The sequence below is a fragment of the Lethenteron reissneri genome, chromosome 12, assembly GCF_015708825.2.
Source record: "Lethenteron reissneri isolate LAM-NWPU_2019-01 chromosome 12, ASM1570882v1, whole genome shotgun sequence".
In the NCBI taxonomy this organism is placed as follows: Eukaryota; Metazoa; Chordata; class Hyperoartia; order Petromyzontiformes; family Petromyzontidae; genus Lethenteron; species Lethenteron reissneri.
In genome coordinates, this window is record NC_083790.1 from 2764943 (window position 1) to 2785650 (window position 20708).

General features: G+C 47.9%; 1 protein-coding gene across 3 annotated transcripts in view; it reads right to left on the reverse strand.

The window, feature by feature from the left end:
* LOC133341753 (adhesion G-protein coupled receptor D2-like) overlaps nucleotides 1-20708 on the reverse strand; it is an 82067-nt gene that overhangs the window by 18970 nt on the left and 42389 nt on the right. For all 3 annotated transcript variants that reach the window (XM_061550436.1, XM_061550435.1, XM_061550437.1), the window contains 5 exons: nucleotides 18832-18952; nucleotides 15133-15174; nucleotides 14197-14250; nucleotides 8302-8662; nucleotides 6949-7034 (listed from right to left, as the gene is read on the reverse strand). In XM_061550436.1, coding sequence (XP_061406420.1) covers nucleotides 6949-7034; nucleotides 8302-8662; nucleotides 14197-14250; nucleotides 15133-15174; nucleotides 18832-18952 — 664 coding nt within the window. The remainder of the gene's footprint in view (nucleotides 1-6948; nucleotides 7035-8301; nucleotides 8663-14196; nucleotides 14251-15132; nucleotides 15175-18831; nucleotides 18953-20708) is intronic.

Here is a 20708-nt window from a genome sequence, read left to right on the forward strand (position 1 = left end):
ACGTGGCGCGGCCACAGCAAACAAACGACAGACCGAGAGACACACACACACAACACGCACACAACTGCCAATGATCACGTGGTACATGCCACGCAGGTAAATGGGTGGGTTTTTGTTTTCGCCACTGCGCTGAGTAATTTGGATAATGAGACTCTCACGGGCAAGTGATACGAAAGGTTTACGCGCTCCGGGATGAGGTTTTTACGCGAGATTATTTTCGCATTTTTTGGACAAAATTTTTTTAGGCACTTTGTTTAGGCGCTAAATTCCATTATTTTAAATGTGAAAAGTTTTATTTTCAACATGCATGAAAACACAAAAGTGATGTCACAGCACATTTTAGGATCGTTCAAAAATGTCTATCTTGGTTCAATTTTTTTTGGAATAATTCTCAAACCAAAAAATCTGTACTATGCACTCAGTGGATGCCTTGCAAACGTTTGTGGTTCCAACCCAGCAGCCACCCTGGTTAATACTGTGGGTGTATTAACCACGCTGTCAGGGCGAACGTTGTAAACATTCTAGCGATGTCATTTCAAAAAGGATGCCACAGATCCCGCCCCAAATGTTGCACGTTTGACGATTTTGCGTACTCACAAATCACTTAATTGGGCAAAAATCACACAGCAACAACGTACCCGCCATGCTAGCAGACTCCACTCGTCTGTGCAACTGGGCGTCTCGAGCTGCCACCTCTGGTTCAACAAATGAACTCGATAGCCGTGACAGCCTCGAGCTAGCAGAAGGGCACGTAAACCAAACGTACTTTTTGGTTTTATTCTAGCCGTGGGCTTCTGCAAACGCAGTTCTTCCGTCCCTCGCGATGGGGTGGCGGCAGTCGAAGGGAAGCATCGGGGCAACTGGGGGTGGGGGGCATTAGGGTGAGGGGCAGTGGCGGGGGTAGATTTCCCTTGGGGGTTGAGGAGGGCAGCTGTCTCACCTTCTCCCATGGCACTACGCGGGACATGCCCCCCCCCTTCCCCACGCCGCCACCCCCTGCCCTGCGTGGCTGCCTCCAAGTTTACTAACATTGTTAAGAATACAGAAGCTCGCGACGCTAACCAGAAGCAGCACACGGACGAACTGGAGTTGGCTGATGACGGACGGCCGGCAGGCGTGCGTGCGTCTAAGTATTTCTGTCCCACGCAAGCAAAAACAAAACAGAGAGGCCATGAAGGAGCTATACCCCTTGCGCAAATCTCAATGGATGTCGAGCGAGAGACAACACTACGATGGGAATCTTCCGCGGGTTTAGAAACGCGTGCCACCCCCCCCACCCCCCTTGTGCCTTTGGTGGCATTTCCCCCTGCAAGTGTTGTGCCGCGTGTGCGTACGTGCACAGCCTCGTTTTGTCAATCCAGTGCTTGGATGGAAGGGCTCCTTCCCGCAGCATGTGGTCGGTTTTAACAGTCGATTCCCTTTTCAACACTGCGGTGAATGATAGCGGCCTCTAGTGGCTGAAACGATCCCTTTTGTCAATCAACGACTGGACGAGGTCGTCCTCACACCTGGCGGCTCTTGGGGGTTGTTTGGCCGTACACGACCACGCTGCTCAGCAAGGGCTGGTCAAGGCATGAAGCCGCACTGTCCTCTGCTGGCCACAAGGTAGCCCCCATAGCCTATAACAACCTGTTTTATGCATGGCGGTCAGCCGTCTAAGCACAATCCATTATATAGGGGCTCTCTATAACTCCTTTGAGTGGTGGCCCTTCTGCCAGCAGTCGCAGTAAGCAAGCAGTTTCAGAACTGCACCTTTACCTTTAACTTTTACATGACAATAACAACAATGGCTATTGTAAAAGTGATGGAAAAATCGGCCATTGCTCAGTGGCCAATGCTTAGTGACCGTGGACAGGTGGTGCTTCCCAGTCGATTTTAACTGTAATGAGAAACAGCAGAGAGACTCTGCTGTCTCTCTGCTGTCTCTCAATGCTGCTCAACGGACCAATAAATATATCGTTGATTGCCATTCCGACGCAAAGTAAAAAAAATAGCAAAACTTCCCGCTTTCAATATTTTTAACGAGCCTCCGTAAAACGGAACGCAGCGAAAAACAAAAAACGCCACGTGCTGAAACAAAAATGGCCGCCCTCTGCTCACCTATAAACAAAAGCCACCAGCTCATTGTCGCTGTTTTAGCAGAGCTCCCGCTGACAATGTTGGTAGGACACGTGGTGTGCACAAGCACTACGTTATCTCGCTTTCTTGAGTTTTGTTTGGGCTTGGGTGAAACCCGTGAAAGATTGAACGGCAAACAGAGATCGAGACTCGTTAACCACAGACAGACAAGCAAGCCATTAAAGGCTCAGAGCCAGCTGATGCCATAATAAATCCATTTTACATTATTGTGGGCCGAGTTTATTAGGGCCGTCTGATGTAGGGTTGACTCAGAATCCATGTCAAGGATGTTTTCTCCCGAGTTAAACGTTGCTGCAGGGGCAGCTTCGCTCAGACGCTCGTGCCCACCATTTGTGCTCCCTGCAGAACCATGGGTAGATGTATCCATCAATGACATCAGACGAGTGAGCAGGCACAGGCCGCTAGAAGGGATGACAGACGATGGTCAAGAATAATAACGGAGTGGCGGTCGAGCAGTGGGAAGCATCCAAGAGGAAGTTTATTGAAGAGATGGAGCGATGAATTCAGTTCGTGTGCAGGTGCTGGGCGGATTGTTGCATCAAAGGAATGGTGAGAGGTGGTGGTGGTGGCCTGGGGAGGCATTCATCCAGCAGTGGATTAACCATGGGCGATGATGATTATAATATACAACGCTTTGTCAATCAACGCCTGGATGTTTCTACTCAAGAACCTTCATACTGCCAAAGTGCAGACTAAAAACGTTACTCTTTTGTGTATAGAACTAACATTTCTCCACTCCTGAACCTCAAACTATACTTGTGTGTTGTGTCGGTCATCAGCTGTTGGTTTAAACACATGCCACCATTCAGGTCAGCAAGGATTGGTGATAAGTGGAGGGGGCCCAGGAATTGTTCCGATATTACTCGCCGCTGATTTATCCGTGGTCGGGAATTGGACTCGGGCCGCCAGGATGAGAACCTTTCAGAATCAGAATTTGTATTAATCCTGGAGAAATCCGATGAGCTAATAAGCTCTTTTTCACAGATGCCCAGTAGTCACAGATGTCCAATAGCGCGGATTATGGTGCGGTGCATGAACGACAGCCCCGTCGCTTGAAAAATTTCTTCAATTTGTCACCCGCGAATGATTTTTAAACCGTACATTTATGCGGGCAGATTTCGTTTTTGTGTGGAAGAATTTGAGGCCCGAAAACGTTGTGAAGAATTTGGCTATCCATACATTTTGTGAAATACGCTTAAACACGTTACCTAAGTCACAAGCGGTCGATTTCATTTAAGGTCAGGCTCATAGGCGATACATTTATCTACAAGGTTCATGGGCTGCAAACGATAACGCGTTATTCCGCGCTTGTTTTTATGTCCCAAGCTGTTATGCAGCAATGTGTGTTGCGGTGGAAGAGAAATAGGTTAGCCTTGGCTGATGCAAATTATTTTATGAACCAGCAATGTGCAACCACAAATTTTCAAAAACTGCAATTCATGGCCTATAAATTGCAAAGCAAAAAAAACGAATTGACCGACAATTTCCCTTTGAAAGCTGTTCACGTAATTATTCGAAAAACTAATGAAGGTTAAATATCGAAAGCGAGAGAGAATACGTAGATTCTGAAATAGCCCAAAGAGCTCAACTGACCGCATGTGAAAGACAGTGCTGAGACATTACAAAGCTGACCCTACATCCTGTCTAGATTTGAAGCTTTTGCGACTGCAAGGATTCATACTCTTAGTTTTTTTCTTTAAAGTCACGTAGGTAAAAAAATATTATGATAAAATAATAATAAATGAAATTAACTAAATTAAATCACGACGTTTCGAAGGCAACACAAGCTCCCTTCATCAGGTGTAAAAAAGGCACAGCAAAATAACTGTAGTGAGAGTTATTTCCTTCCCTCGCACTGCTGCCCTTTGGAATGTCCTCCCATCATCGTTGTCACTTTTCTCGAGCTCATAACATCGCACAATTCAGGAAACGGGTTCAATCTCATCTATTACGTCGTTGATGGTGCTGTTTGCTGCTGGCCCCTTAATATTTTGGGCATTTGGGCCCTGTGCTCAGCAACCGGTGTTAGAGATCAAAACCAACGCACCTACAATCTCATCTGAACTCCAAGCAAGTCATGCCAAATGGAAGCTAAGCAGGTTTGAGTCGGGTCAGTCCTTGGATGGGTGGCCGGGGGTGGCCAGGCTTTGCCAGGTGTTGTAGGCATGGGGTTGCGAGGTGCGGCCAGGAGATGGTGTGCGTGAGCGATGCCCCTTCGTGCACCTGGTGGGTTCTCTCCGGTTTCTCCGGCCTCCTCCCACGTGTCAGACATATTCTCATTCACGGAGTTGAGCACAAGTCAAGAGTCGAAAGCCTCCTCGTAAGGAGGCTTGACACTCAGAAAGAGTTTATTGGGTAAATTAGTGGCGCATTATAATTATGATCACTCTTGGAACCTCATTTGCCAGTAAAAAATATGATAATTGGTGTTTTACCCTTTTATCTGGAAACAAAACTGACACCTTTTTTTTACAAGGAGTCATGTTTGCATAGACCACAATAACTGCAGTCATAATGCAAACAAAAAACATAACTCTGATAATGAATGCACTGTCCTTGAAGTTGATTGGTCCACACCCGAGACAGCTTTCCTTAGAGCCTAGTCTCACATGGTGTTGGACCACATGACGACAAAAGGCCTTTTTTGGCGTTATGACTGCAGGTATTGTGGTCTATGCAAACATGACTCCTTGTAAAAAAAAAAGTTGTCAGTTTTATTGCCAGATAAAAGGGTAAAAAACCAATTATCATGATCACTCTTATTAAATTAAATGGTCGCAGGGTGGGTGCTGTGCTAATGCTTGTTCCTCAAAGCAAGAAGAACCTGGGTTCGATGTCCTCCCCCCTGTTCTGCATGGGTTTGTTCTGTGTTATTTAGTTCTCTCCCATAGCTAAATAGAACTGGCATTGGCCACACATCCCAATGTTGAAATGTTACCTGCAAATATGACCTACTCAATTACACAGCAGCGACATCGGCCCCTCTACTGCAACAACCTCACAGGACCCCCCCAGCAAAGAGAGAATTGAGACTCAATACGGCTTTCTTGGCTAAACAAGTGGGGAGATATAAACCAAAATAACTTTTTTATTGGATCAACCTAGCGGTTTGGTAAATAAATACAAATGCATACCGTGGGTTTCATAGTAACAGAGTAACGTATGCGCATTTCGCATGTAATCACACACCGGTTGATTGCTTAAGGTAACTTCTTATGCTCACGATACGTGCATACAGTGTGGAGTGTGCATGTTCATATTATTTATGAGCTATGCAAAACAGGGCAGACGACTAAACGTGCGCATTGCTACAGTTGCGTTGAGGCTCATGGAGCGAGCACAACTTTGAAGACGAGATGGAAAGAATGAAAAAGACTACAAATGAGACGGTAGAAAAAAAGAAATGAAAGTAATGGATTAAAAAAAAATCTTAAAGTCTGCCTGTGGGGAGCAGGGTGATTGATCCATGGCTAGTGTGGATGTTGAGTTTCAATTAACTGACGTGCATTGCATGTGCGCAGTCATTAAACACAGCAGGCTGGAACCAACTCCAGTTGACAAGGGTTGGCCTGATTTCCCCCAACATTCGAGTTGAAGGGCAAATTGGGGTGGGTAAAAAAAAGTGACCATTATATAATATTTCGAGTTGCTCGCCTGGTCATGTGAGATGGGCACAGCTTTCCCAGTAACACTTCTGAGTAAAGACTTGTCTGGAAATTATCGCGAGTTAAAAGCCACGACCGGGTTTTCTGCCATTTTTAACAAAATGGTAAGTCTTCTTGGTTATTTCGTTAAAGTCACGTAGAAGGGAAGTAATAAAATAATATAAATAAAACATAATAAAATAATTCTCACGACGTTTCGGCCACAACGCAAGCAGCCGTCCTCAGGTGAAGAACATGTCACCTGAGGACGGCTGCTTGCGTTGTGGCCGAAACGTCGTGAGAATTATTTTATTATGTTTTATTTTTATTATTTTATTACTTCCCTTCTACGTGACTTTACCGAAAGAACCAAGAAGATGAATCCCTGCAGTCACGAAAGCTTTAAATCGAAAAATGGTAAGTGTGAAATGAAAGTAAAGTCTTCACGCCACCGCCGATTTAGGCACGGTTGGCAACGTACGGTGCGAAAGAAGTTCAGCTCACATGCATACGTAGATCTGGTGATGTCAATTGTTAGGCCAGCCCCTGAAACGACACCGGCCCATGGGAAATTTGAGCTGGGGCCAGAATTCACGTCTGACTCTTGTTGACAAAATATCAACAAAAAAATAATAATAATGCGTAAATGTGCCACTGGGACGGCAGCTCAAGCTCAGACTCGGGTCACGTGGCTCATGGAGACCGCGTATTATTGTCATTTGCGTCGAGGATTTTTTTAGATCCACTGCTGGATGAGTGCCCTCCACCCACGCCGAATAAGTTTCACCTGGAAAATTCCTTGAGGTGGAAAATCTCATTTTCAACAATGTCCAAGGTTTCAATTTACGCACACATAACATGCACGTAATGACACGTATATAAATATTGCGTGGGGGTTATTTTACCATACTTCACCACTCTCGTCGTTGGGGGTTGATGGACGTGGATGGCGCAGATGTGGGAGCATAGATGCGCAGTACAATACCTACGCTGTGGCCAGCAGTGAGCTCTCTATGCTCTCCACAGCATGGGTACGAGTTATCAGTGGTGATGAGCTGTCGTTATTACGAATCGTGTTAATGATTTCATTGTTTAAAAAAAAACAACTCTTACGAATCGAGTTGTAATAGTGTTTCGGGCTCTGTGTGTGTGCGGTGCCACGCACCTGTTGTGAAGTGTCGTGGCTGGGGGGGCTGTAGGCGGAGGCTCCGCCGGTCCCCGTGGGCCCCAGGCTGAGCGTTGACACCTGTCCTGAAAATGAAACACGCATCGGCGTTTTCAGTCTTAGCGGAGAGACATGGGAGAGACAGAGGAGAGACAAAGAGAGACAGAGGAGAGACAGAGGAGAGACAAAGAGAGAGAGAGGGGAGAGAGACAGAGAGAGGAAAGACAGAGAGAAAGAGACAGATGACAGACAGAGAGAGACACAAAGACAGAGGAGAGACAGAGAAAGAGAGACACATATGACATAGAGAGAAAGAGGAGAGAAAGAGAGACACAGATGACAGAGAGAGACAGAGGAGAGACACAGAGAGAGAGAGGGGAGACACACGGGCAGTTCCACCACACTTCGGACACTACTTTTGCGGACACTTTAAGGATGTGGGTAATCGTACGCAGTCAAGAGTGATTTCCTGCTCGAATTACTATTTGCGGCGAAGATCATCTCCAGCTCACAGCCCTGAGACGAGTGGTGGGAATTTCACATTTCCTATGGTGGGGTCGAGAATATCCATGGAACAACCGCTGGCGACTTCAGCCAAAAAGTGGTGCTTATTTTATTGAATCCAGCGGAATGATGGGCTGAGTCAACCCCTCACCGGAATTTTAACTCGCAACCTTGCGATTGCGAGCCGCTCGCTCTGACCTTGAGCTGCCTTCAGAAATGTGTGTGATACAGGACAGAATTGAATCTCCTGGCAGATTAACATCGAATTCATGATCGATCGGAACTGCCCATTTCATTTGTACAGAGTCTTTCCCAGTCAGCTGGAGCTGGTGAGCTGTCAGCAGCAGGATTATTTCACGCACTTTAAACTTCGCTGCATAAGCACCGGTCACTGAACGAATCAACAACAGAGAGACAAGTTGCGCGGGAGAACGCCTCTTCCGCGCTCCGTTCTTATCTTCGAAAACTTCCGAGTGCGTAAAAGCAGAATGTCTGCCCCTTCTCAGATGTGCGCTGAGCACATGATGGAAACGAACTCCGCACTCGCGTAGACTGTCCTGAAATAACAATTGGTTCACACAGACACCCACAGATGAGGATTTACGAATGAGCACGCGCAGGGCGCTTGCTCGAATGCCTCGGAAAGCCACGGCACCTCGCATCGAATCAACCCCGCTGCAGTCTAGCCAAAGGGGCCCCCCAAGCGGCAGCTGCCTCTGCGCGGCACGAGGTATTACGCCGCGGCACCGGCTTGCGAAACGTTAATTGGTGGGCGGGGGGGGGGGCGTGATGGGGGTGGTGGGCGAGGAGGTGAGCGGCCACCGTTACCCACGCGGCCGCGCCACTCACGCTCCATGACGGGGTTCTCGTAGTGGTGGCGGCGCCGGGGGCTGTCCTCGCACGCGAAGCCCCCGCGTGGGTCCAGCGCCACGTGCTCCGACAGCCGCCGGATCGTCGACGGCGGTGACAACGGCGGCGTCGGCCACCGCTGCTCCTGCTGCTGCTGCTGCGCCGGCAGCAGCGGCGGTGGCGGTGGCGGGGAGGCGGCGGGGGGGAGAGGAGCCGCGGGTGGCCGCGCCGAACCCGCAGGGGGGGGCAGCTCAGGGCTGCGGGCCGAGAGACTCGCGGCGCCGTCGCCGTCCGGGCCGGGCGCCGTGGTGGGGCGCGAGCTCGTGAGCGAGCTGGAGGGACGCGAGCTGGCCGCACAGTTCTGGAAAGCGATTCGGTTTGTTCATTAGAATGTTGGTTTCGATGGCGTCCACCGGCGTGGCAAGTTATGGGTGCCAGGAGGCTGCACATTCGAGAGCAGTGGTTCTTAACCTTCACTGCACACTTGCACTCCTTTGGTTCCCAATCGTAATTGTTTTTATGTTAACAAATACACAGGGGTTTGATGAAACAAAGTAGTTGAACTCACATGCCCGTGCTTAACTCAATGTTAAAAGACCTTGCATCTTGAAATTTAGACTGAGGGCATCGCTAAGGTCACGGAAGTCCTGGAGCTTTTCTCTGAGAATCAGATCAGAATCATTATTTATACCGGAGGAATCCGATGAGCTATGAAGCTCTTTTTCACATATGTCCGGTCGGGGCACGGGGTAAGAACGTCACGTGACCCCGCATTTGAAGTGCAGCAGCTCCTACAACCTCGTCCCCCACCGCCGCCTTGTAGGAAAAATACAGTAGAATGTCTTCGTTAGAACAGTAAACACTTATCGTTGTTATAAGACATTATTATTTTAATTTACGAAATAGTGTTTACCATCTGTATTATTAGCACTATTACGGATGCCCCAATGAAGCCCGAGTATATTGCTCATACGAAATAAATAACGCTGTCGGGAACACATCCCCATATAAGCAATGATATAACGACCCCTTTTAGCGCCGATTCGATTAGCGCTCACTTCACCAGGAGCGCATCTTGAGCGCTAAGCGAGGTGTGCTTGTGTATGTATATGTTTCGCAACAAAATACGATTTATTTCTGCCACTGTATAGCACGCGTTTGTCGTGACTTAAAAGACCCCCATCAGTAGCAGCAGCAGATGATGATAATGATGATAAAAGCCTAGCATTTACAGGCCCCATGTTTCGGCTATGATACGTTAATTAACTCTTAAACTGCGGCTTTTCAAAGTCGACGATTTTCGCAACGTCTTTCAGAGATGACTCACTGGGAGAGGACAAGAAAAATGTAAACGATTCTACGATGACCACCGCATGAGTTCTTTTTAGTTTTGGGTTCCCACCACACATCTGTCTTTTTTTTTTAATTCCTGCACAATTTCTTTTTTGTTTTCTTCTGAAATGCACGCGGTGCCGATAAACATCGCTGTGGCTTTTTATTTTGAAAGGATTTTTGGGTAAAAAAAAATGCTGCGGTCTTTAGTTAGTTACGTTGCGTGTGTATAATATGCAGTGTAATGACTGTTTATAGCAATGTAGTAAAACGTTATGGATGAGAATGTTTTAACGTTATTGTTAGGTTTTTACTTTTCTTGTGGCTGCAAAACCCAAACGATATGGACCAGATCGGAAACCCATAGAGGTACAGGTACAGAGACTCATTGAGATACATAGAGACCCATATAAATAAAGAGAGACAAATAGAGGACCACAGAGACACATAGAGACCTACAGAGACACAAGGAGATACATTTAGACCCAGAGATTAACATAGAGACTCATAGATATGCATAGAAGCTCGAGCTGTGGTTGGCTTGCTGCGCTATGAACCCAGGCGGTCCCGAGTTTGATTTCCAGCCGTGGCTAACGTCAGCAGTGAGTGGTATCTGAACCACCTTTTACCAACCTGCACTGACCAGCGTGGTGAAGTATGGTGAAACACAGCGAGGCCCATTCAGTACACCTCGAACTGCCAGAGCTATGGAGCATTTGAGATTATTATCTAGGGCTCAGTACCAGACGCACACTCAATCATGGTTTCATGTCCAGGAAATGAGAAAAGTTATTCAGGAGTGTATTAAATTGTTATCACTATTATTATTATGTAGAAAGCATTCGGCTAATTGAATGTGCGAGTTAATGTCAGTGATGAGAATGCAGAACTGGAAAGTGTAACACGTGCATCCAAATATGTCCCGTACCCGTGTTCTCCAAAGCGTTTTTTAAAAACTGCTCTTCCATATGCATGTAGGCAGACGCGTCGGCCACCAAGTGAAAATTGTTGACGCATCATTTCCACAGATGCATATCGCCTTAAATGTCTTATCTTGCTGGGTGTAACGTGAGTGCATCGTCGACAAATCAACACGTGCCGGACATAATACATCTAAACGTATTTTGAAAGGGGAAACAAAATGAATTATGCAGATGCAGCGCTCGTATATATATTTTTTTGCCGCGTAAAGATAATCCCAATATTTCGTGGAAACTGCAAACAATCCTCTGAACCCGGAGCCCGCATGCAAATCCTGTTCTTTCCTGCAGTTTGGTGAGTCACGGAAACCAACGCTAGTATCAGCTTCAATAAAAAAAAATTTAGCCATCACTTTAAACGGGAGCCTTTCGCGGCCCGAACTGTTTATAAAACATTTCCCTGCAATAAAATCTGAGGGAAATAAAAAAAGGAACGCTTACGTGGTAGATCGCCAAAGAGTTGCTGCAGCTGTGAATCGCCCTCTTTTCGTCGGCTAATTATTTTTTTTGATCCGAGGTGCGTTTCTCTCTCCCTAACGCGAGACAATGCCGCCTGTTTGTTCCATCGCTGCTCACACGCACACACCACACACGCGCACACACACACACACGCGCACGCACAAACGCGCACACACACGCGCGCGTGGGTCTGTAGACCAAACAACGCGTTGGGTTTTTTTTTGTATTTCCGCCGCTCTGGTCACCCGCTCGCCGGCCGGCCGTGGGAGCCACTTAAACGTGAACACCTTGTTTTTTGTGCCACCTTTGACCTCTGACCCGTGAACTCGCGCCGGACACGCGGCTTGCCCAGGCTGGGATGGAGGGTGCTGTGTCGGAGCGACGTACACCTTTCGGAAGCATTTTCTACGGATGATGTTACAACAAAAAAAGAATGTTCTGGCAATACTCGACGTTTTGTTTATTGCAGCCGCGAGATAATTAATAGCTCTTAAGTAAAAGACTTACAAAAAATGTAATACATTTCTCGTGTTGGCGTTTTTAGTAATATATTGCAATTGTTCTGTGCCGGTGCATTTTGGTTTAAATGTTTTATCCACTTTGAACCATATTTTCGTTTGATGTCTTACTGTTGAATTTGCTCACTCGCTGTGGTTAAACTCTAAATGATTGAAATTTGTATCCGCGTTATATGATGTACATAGTTGTTCCTCTACAGAGTCTAGGGATGCTCCCAGTATTAAGACGCTACGTCAATTTAAATTCTCATTCTCACATACATCACCAATGCGTGTGTCACATGCCTCATTCATGTCATCATTTTTTTACTATCAATTAAAATATTTCTCACGTCATTATTTTCTCTCTCTCTCAAATTAAATGCACACAAACCCAAATGACACTGCGAGTACATTACAGTCAACATTTAGGCAAACGGACCTTTAATCAGCCTGTCCGGAATTTGATTTGTCTCAGTGCGAGACAGCATTTGCAATTCTGTCACATGTTTTCCCCAAACAAAAAAAAAGCACCAACGGCCACAGAGTGCGCGAGAGAGAGAGAGACGGGGTAAGAGGGGAGGGTGGAGAAGGAGGCGGTGTCCATGTCAGTAGTTTTTGCGAACACACTTCGCATATCTTAACATCATTAGGATTACAGCAGCAGCAGCCACCACATAGCCAAACATAAACAGTGCACTGCCAGGCTTTGCGTCTGTTAAGTTACTAGCATCTGGGAGTCAGACCACACTCGGGCGGGTGGGGGAGATCGCATCGGACGACCCTCCGCTCGCTAAACCCGATCCGGCGATCCTTTCTTCCCTCCCGGCCACCCCTTGCTTGGTCTTTGAGCCATTGCCACCGAAAATAGATTATTGGGTACCACCCAGGGAGGCAAATGCTTGCCATGATTTTCTTGAAGCGTGTCATTTCTAGATCACAAATGTCTATGCTAGCAAGGACACCCCAAGGGCAACACAGTATGTTCGATTGAGAACACTATGAAGAAAATACAACAACAAAAAACCCGAATAAATATGGAGGTCTTCTTGGTTCTTTCGGTAAAGTCACTTTACCGAAAGAACCAAGAAGATGAATCCCTGCAGTCACGAAAGCTTTAAATCGAAATTTAAATATGGAGGTGTGAATTTAAAACAGACACTTGGCTTTCTTCCCAAAGTGAACACTTCCCATGGTGAACAATGCTCGCATTCGCCACTCCAGGTGGTTCCGACCAACCCCCCCCCCCCCCACACTCTGCCCCCGTTCCATGGGCTACTGCTCGGCCGCCACCCAGCGCTTACCACAAACACCCGCACCCCCACGACTCCAACCCAGACCTCCACATCGCCTCCTCATCCCTGCCACTCGCCCCCCCCCACCACCACCACCACCACCCCCCGAGCACAGCCCACCACATGCACCCTCCCTGGGGTGCCGCGCAGGCCGCGATGTATAAACTTTCGCTTCCGAGTGAAATTAGCGGCGGCGACAGGTGGCGGAACTCTATTCGTGCGATGAAAAGCGCGTGCGCTCCCGTCGGTGCCCTCTGGGGTATTTAGCCTGTCGACGATGACGACGACGACAGGACCGGGGGGGGGGGGGGGTGGGAGAGCCGCAGCGGTGGGGGCCTGGAGGATGAGCGGTGGCCCGGGAGGGCCGTGGGCAGCCACCGGAGGCCACAGCTCTCGTCGGAGTTTGGCGACGGTGGCGGCCGGGGGGTGGAGGAGAGGAACGACGTCTTGCCGACCGAGGTGCCGGTACAACAAAGCGGCGTCTGGAATGAACTCTTTCGTTGAAAATGAATTCTTTTATTGGGAGTAAGTCACTCAGTAATGCATTCCAGTCGAAGTTTAAATTGGAAATTGATAGGATGGACTGTAAACACCCTGTCCAAAGACGTATTCGACTTGCGAGCGGAATGAATATCGGTACATCCTTAACGGTTCAGCAGAATAAATTGATTTAGATTTCGGCGAAGAGATTTGAATTAGAAAAATGTCACGTGACCGATTCCGTCCATGCTCTGTCTGCTGCTGGATGAAGGCTTCCCCAAGTAAATCCCCCCCCCCCCCCCCATTGCCCCGGCAACATCGCGGTCCATCTCACTCCTGCACGTGAACTGATTTCGTCGCTCCATCTCTCCACACCGACCATCCTCTCCGGTGCACACAACTCACTCTCTCTGTCTCTCCCTGCTGGCTGGGTGCCCCCATTCCATCGGCAGGCTCGTTCGAGCGGCCTCAACTCTCGCAGCGAGCGACGTGTCCTGCCGCCCTCCCCTCCCCACACTTTACTTTGCTCACCGCACGACGTCTCCTGCTTCGGACGCTTTCTCACATCCGCGTCTTTATCTTTTCGCGAAAACGGAACGCCAAGGCTCGAGGAGCGTGCAAAGCAGCGAGTGGGTGACAGAGAGAGAGGGGGGGTGCACAACTTGGCATCGTGCCGGGCAGCAGAACGGGGAACGCACGTGGCCGGTGAGATTGTAGCATCGCACGACTTGTGAGGGATGTTTGACGACTTAGACCTTCATCCAGTTCGTGGATTGATAATGGATGATGGTGATTGATTGATTGATGGTGATTAGGTTGTTTTAGAAATAAGTTAACCGGCGTCTTACTCACCGAGAAGGAGAGAGCTTTGCGTCTTTCCTTCATTCTCTTGATCGTGTTCCGTACCTGTAGCAGTAAAGTCACAAACATGAAGGCATGTAAACCCCGCCACTTCTCCACGTAATTTAAACTATTTTAACAACTTTGCATGGCCCTTTAAAAAATAACCTAACATTTCTCCCAAGTTGAGATATTATATTCATTATGATTTACAGGTTCATCTTCCATATGTTTAGATAATTAACAAACTTTATTGTTCCTAGTAAAAATGTAGATTCATAAAAAATTGCAGTAACTTTTTATGGAGTTGGTAAATGTTACCCTCTCTGTATAAAGACTAGTGTGGAGTGGTGATGCAGTGGTTAGCACACTGCCACATGGATCCAGCAAGCTGAGTTTGATTTCAAGGGATGGGGTTGAGAAATTATATACATTATATCAAATAATTCAATAGGATATAGCATTTGGATGGTTGTTTTTTTTTAAACCATGAAACGTAGGTTAAAGGTCATAGGTTGTATAACCACTCATGATGAATACCATGGGTTTCTGATTCCTTCCGGTTAGAAGGGGACCCTCATTCTCGTCTGCACGATGACTGACTCACCGGTGGGCAAATCAAGTTATAATGTAAAAGTGATACTGCATTGGCAGTGGTGTACAAGCACAAATGACAACAAATCAACACATTTGTCAATAAGACTTCACTGAAAGTGATGTTTCAGACAATTGCCATTGTTCATGCCATCTCTCAATGGCCTGTTTTCCTCGAGTCTCTCTGATATGAAGGGCCATTCCCCGAAACCATCATCCATTACATATTTTTTCGCTTTCAAGGCAGTAAGTCTTCTGATAATCGTAATGTAGACCTGGGCAGTCGATTGCCATGGGTTGCTCGGAGCCTCGTTACTAAACACGCGGCAAGCCCCAGACCGCTCGCGCACTCACCTCTGTGTTGTACACTCCGTAAATGAGGAAGATGAAGAGCCCCTGTGGTGAACAAAACCAAAGAGAACCAACTAAGCAATCTCAAGAGATCCGGTGATAGGGTTCACAAGAGCGGACCCATGTCTGTCAGGGCAAAGGGCTCAAATTCAATAAAGCAGACAAATTAGTAGCACACGACGTATCATTGTTTTCTAATGCCAGGGTTGGATGTTATTTTTGTTGAATGCGGTCAGGTGCTGATACAGTTCAGCTATTGATCTGACCCTGTGAAATTAGGTGCACGAGTCTCACAAATCAAACGTCCCCTGCCGATGCCGGACATTGCGGTGAATGAGATGCGAACATCTCTCCGGTTCTCTCTCTCTCTCTCTTTCTAGGGAATAAATTCTCTTAAAAAATAACCGCTATGGAATTTGGATGTGGAAACAAATTCCCGCTGCGAAGTGTCGCCGTGGGTGGCTGCCGTGGGGATAAAGGCAGTGGGTCGGCACGCTGGACTTGCAATCCGGAGGTCGCCGGTTCGATTCCGTCTCCCGGCGGCGCGGCAGTCAAGGCGACGGCGTCGGTTTCTGAACTCTCCCCACCGTCTCTGTCCGTCGAGCTTCATGAATGGGCTCGCCGCGGCTCTTCAATCGGCAGTGCGCGTGTGGCGGGGTAAAGTGTGGGCACTTTTGAACCTGAGATTGAAAACTCATTTCTCTGGAAATGCTTTTTTGTGTTTAGCTTGTTGTCCTTATCCCCCCCCCCCCCCGCACCTCTGATTAGCGTGGGTGGCTACATACGGTGCAAAAGAAGTTCAACATACGCACATACCTACACATTTTCATTTGGCAAGCGTGAAAGAGGAGGTCAAATACCCCGTAGAGGGAGCTCTTTCTGCCAACAGTGGCGAGAGATAAGAGATTCGTAAACCGCACGCCGACTCCTGCTGTCAACCGAGCGAAGTTACAAATCAGTGTGGCGAACTTTATTTCAACATTATTATTTTTGTATTCAATAAAAAGTTCAATTTGTATCTCTTGTTGTTGTTGTTGAAACAAAACAACGTCGTGCGCTTGAAATGTAAAAATCGCGCGCAGCGGCACAAAAGGTGTTATTTTTCTCTCCATTGAAAAACAAAACATTCAAAATAAACGTCGCAATGTCATTCGTGCACACACTCGCCCGTCGCGTGCAGCTCCTTCGTTGGCTGCCTTATCACGGATATGGGATGCCGCGGGGAAGCGAGAGGAATTCACGGATCTGACCATTAATATTCATCAAGACGCTCGTCTCGGTCATGCCAGCAGCGGTGCATAAAGTTACGTGGGGAAGCTTCAAATGAGATCTTGCCTTGTTTGTCGCGAAGACTGAATGTATGCTGCCTGGTAATTCTGAGTTGTAAAGAAGATTGATGGTGGCGCTTGTGGTGCTTGTAAGTAAATTTAAAGCATTAAACATTTGTGCGTCGGCAATTTAGCAACGCGAGTGAAAGCATATAGGGGTAATCCGTGGGTTAGTATACATTAAGTAATAACATGGAACAATACCAATTCGTTATACAGAAAAGCCCCGCCGAGTCTCAAGTGTGTTTTGCAAGAGGCGTCCTGCACTGGGATGTTTGTCCAAGATTATTGATGACAGTCTGGCTTCATTGTCGGAGGAAACTTCAGAGTAGCCGGAGAAAACCCACTCATAAGAGGAGGGTAACACATTTTTATGTTCTCATTAGATTGAGGGAAAGAAAGAGAACAACATGGGGTGATGAAATCAGCTCGTCTGTAGGTGCTCGGCAAACTGAGATATGGTAGGATCACCAGAAATGGCACGGATTGGAACGGCCTTCATCCAGCAGTGGACTGATCATTACTGAGGATGATGATGATAATGATGATGATGGCTGCGAGGGGACAGGCAAAGTGTGGAAGCAAAGCACTACGTGACCTCAAGCAACAGGGGCCCCAAACACAGAGACGTGAGGGGTCACGGCTCGTGGGTGGGGGTCACGTGGATCTCTGTGTGGCGTGCTTCCTTGCCAGATCACCGTCGCGGCTAATCCGGCTAGCCGCAACCCAAGCGCGGCTCGTCTGTAGCCTGCGATGCCGGATTACTGCCGGATTGCTGTGGGATTCATTGTAAGGCGGCGGGGGGAACGCCGTGGCCTAATTAACCGGCCGCAGTTTGTTTTCACCGCGGTTGATGGGCCCGTCGCGTGCGGTGGGGTTACGGTGGCCGACCGCGCCGGACTTGCGAGTCAGAGGTCGCCGGTTACATTCGAATAATCTAACCCTGCACAGGAGTTGAAAAAACGAGGCAGTTTTTTGTTGTTGTTCTGTTTCTTTCAAATGCCTTCGCTGCTGTCCACCCGGCAGTTTGAACGGGTACGGTGCAATTTGCTCAATCGGCTGGTCACGTGTAGTGGGGTAAAGTGTGGGTACTCGGGACCTCTTTCGAAGGCATATTGCCAACGTGGAAGAGTAGACTAAAATGCCCACTTAGAGGGGCTCTGTGGAGTTGTGCGAGTGAGCGATCGTTGCTGTTAGGCTCGCCATTTGTGTTTCTGTTCCAGTGAAGTTATCATTAATTACGTTTCACAGACGTTTCAACTGCACTTTATTTTGTGTGACGCAGCCCTTCACACCTATTGAGGGCAAAACAAAAAATGTTACAATTTGTTGGGAAGCCCAAATTGGTTGTTCTATAGACTCAGCCCCACCATAAACTCGGTGGCCACTCCACCGCCACTCCTGTGAAGGTTCTGCAAAATCCGGCGAAATGTTGGGATTGTGGTCTGGGGGGTACGGAGACCGAACGGATTTATTTATTCTAATTTGTTTTCTCTAAAATACAAATTTTTCTTGTAGTGTGTATTTTATGTATCCATTTTCTTAATTTGCAATGTAGTGGGGGTTTGTATCACCTGTGTATGGAACCAGATAATTCGTGTGCAGCGTTTTGGGATGCAATTGCATGAATGACCCTATATAAAATGAAATTATTACTATAGCAATGTGGAATATCCACCAGGGCTGTAAACAAGAGATGAGAACATATGCTTGATTTTTGTTTAAGCAGCAGGTAAGCCACTTAGATTTTTTTTATCTGTATGTTAAAAACACTTCCCTATTTAACGGCAGTTTCTCCCCGACACAGGGCAATAGCGTCAACAGCATCTCGGAACGCTGTTGACGCTACAACCGACGTAATTTACCTGCAGCGTGGCCAGGTAGCGATGAGCAACACCCCCCATTGCTTTCGAGGCAGGCGCCTGCAGCGCCGTCAAATCTCGCAATGACCGCCGAGGTGGCAAGACGTTAACTACCTCCCCTGGTATACAGGAGGTCGTGGGTTCGATCTCGACCCTGACGCCTGCTGTATATTTGGAGTTTGCGTGTCCTCTCTCTCCCCGTGGTCGCGTCCCTCCGGTTTTTCCGTCCACATTTAGAATCGACGTGCTGTTAGGGTATGTGGCTGCTATACATTTGCACAAGATGGAACGCCACTCCGTTGCGCTGTCATTCGTGGCCAGGTCACCTCTGAGCTACGCAGCTCTTGTTCAGACCACGGGGAGAGACAGCGCGCAAACTCCAAATATACATCAGGTGTCAGGGTCGGGATGGAACCCATGACCTCGTGCTTACCAGGCGAGGGAGTTAACATCCCGAGAGAGAGGGGGGGGGGGGCGGCGAGCGAGCGCGAGTGAGCGCGCGAGCACTCTACCTGAAGCGAGTTGAGAGCGATGAACAGGTAGGCGAGCGCGGGCGCCAGGTGCACGAGCACTCCGCAGAGCCACGTGAGTCCCAGGATGGGCAGCAGGACGATCACCGCCTTGATGGCCGCCCTGCGCGCACGTGACAGCGGGCACAACGGAGCCCTCGTCGTCCGTCACGTGACAGGGCTCAATGCTAAGGTGTGTGCGCCTTATAGCAGCACGTGGCCTGGCACACGTTTTGGAAAATCCCTGTTCTGTACTCGGCAATGCACAGGTTCACTACCCCTTGTTGAAAATAAATGCACTATTTGTGGCTGATAGCGTGAAATCAGTTTCCTTAATGTGTTATCTAAAGCGCCGTGAAATAATGATTAAAAAATATAGTATTTAGTTTGAACTGCCAATAAATGAAGATGTGGGATGGAAGCAATAATGCGGTGGTTAGCCCACTGCGCTATGAACCCAGCAACACGCGTTCAATTATCTGCCACGGCTAACAACATCTGTGGTGAGAGATATCTGTGGTGAGCGATATCTGTGGTGAGTAATATCTGTGGTGAGTAATATCTGAACTGGTCCTGGGCCCACCTCCAGTCTCACCGCTCACCCCACTCCCCAACACAGTATGTGCCCGGCCTACATCCAGCAGTGGATTGACAAAGGCAATACATTATAACCGCATTCTCTGGATTACAGGAACCACTTTCCCCTCCCTGCATTTCAAAGCGTCAGTTTTAAATCGTGAGTTAAAGTTTGAGAGGTAAGTGATGTGTGTGAGAGTCTGCATTTGGTGTCACAAGTTTAAAGTGCGGCTTACTTTCCAAAGCCTCTTATGATCCAGAAAATGCTGCACTTAGTTGTATCCAAACACACAAGCTGTACGCTGTTGTTTTATTCAGTGCATGCTGTTTCGTGATCATTTCTGCCCATGTGAAGATTGGGTTACCCTGCTATTCTGAGATGGTGTTTCACTGCCATCCTGTGGTGAGAATGCTCATAGACACTCTCTCTGACCCTTGACTGCCAATGCTAATACTGTACGCTCGCACAATTTGAACACTTGGATATATTGTCACTTTTATAGGTGGCGGGTTAGAGTATATGGTGGCCATTATAGCAGCGATAGTGGAAGTGATGCCTGCGAAAAAAGCGCTGGTGTTGGTATTATTGCGGTGATTGTGGCGGCGTTATGGTTGGTGGTAATGTTATTGTGGTGGTGGTGTTAATGTTGGTGGTGTTCATGATAGTGGTGGGGATTGGGTGATAACACTGGGAAGCAGTGACCGTCGGGGTGCTGCTCATGTTTGTGGTAAATTGATTTTTAAAGTACGAGAGCGGTTGAGAAACAATGGCGACTCTTGTAAAATCACCTAGCAGGGTTCCAGAGGGTTACGGAACACGGATTGCCTCTCATGTTCAAAAATATATTTGCACACGGGGACGGCTGCCCTCCCTGCCCTCTGTCCCCTGCCCAATTTTCCCCATGCTCCTACCCTGCCACTGACTTTAACTGCCCCCCCCTCCTCCCCCGGCTTCTCTCTCGTTCCCCAGTGTCTCTCCTCGTGCTCCCCTCCTGCTGCCCAGTGCTGCCCCCTCCCGCTGACCTGAGCTGTCTCATTGCGAGCGGTGTCATCCATAGGCCACGAGCCAAGGCGGATTGGTCGGTGCCACCCAAGGGGTGGAAAATGCTGCGAGTCTCCACCACCACGGGCAGAAATCTTAGCATATATCCTCTCTGTTTTATAGACACACTTCCTCTTCATTTTCATATTCTGTACACGTTTCATATCACATTAGTGTGTGCTTTTTTAAATGGATATATTTTTTTTACATTCTCTTTCAAACGCACCCCGATACCATTTTTATTACGTTTCATTTTCTCACA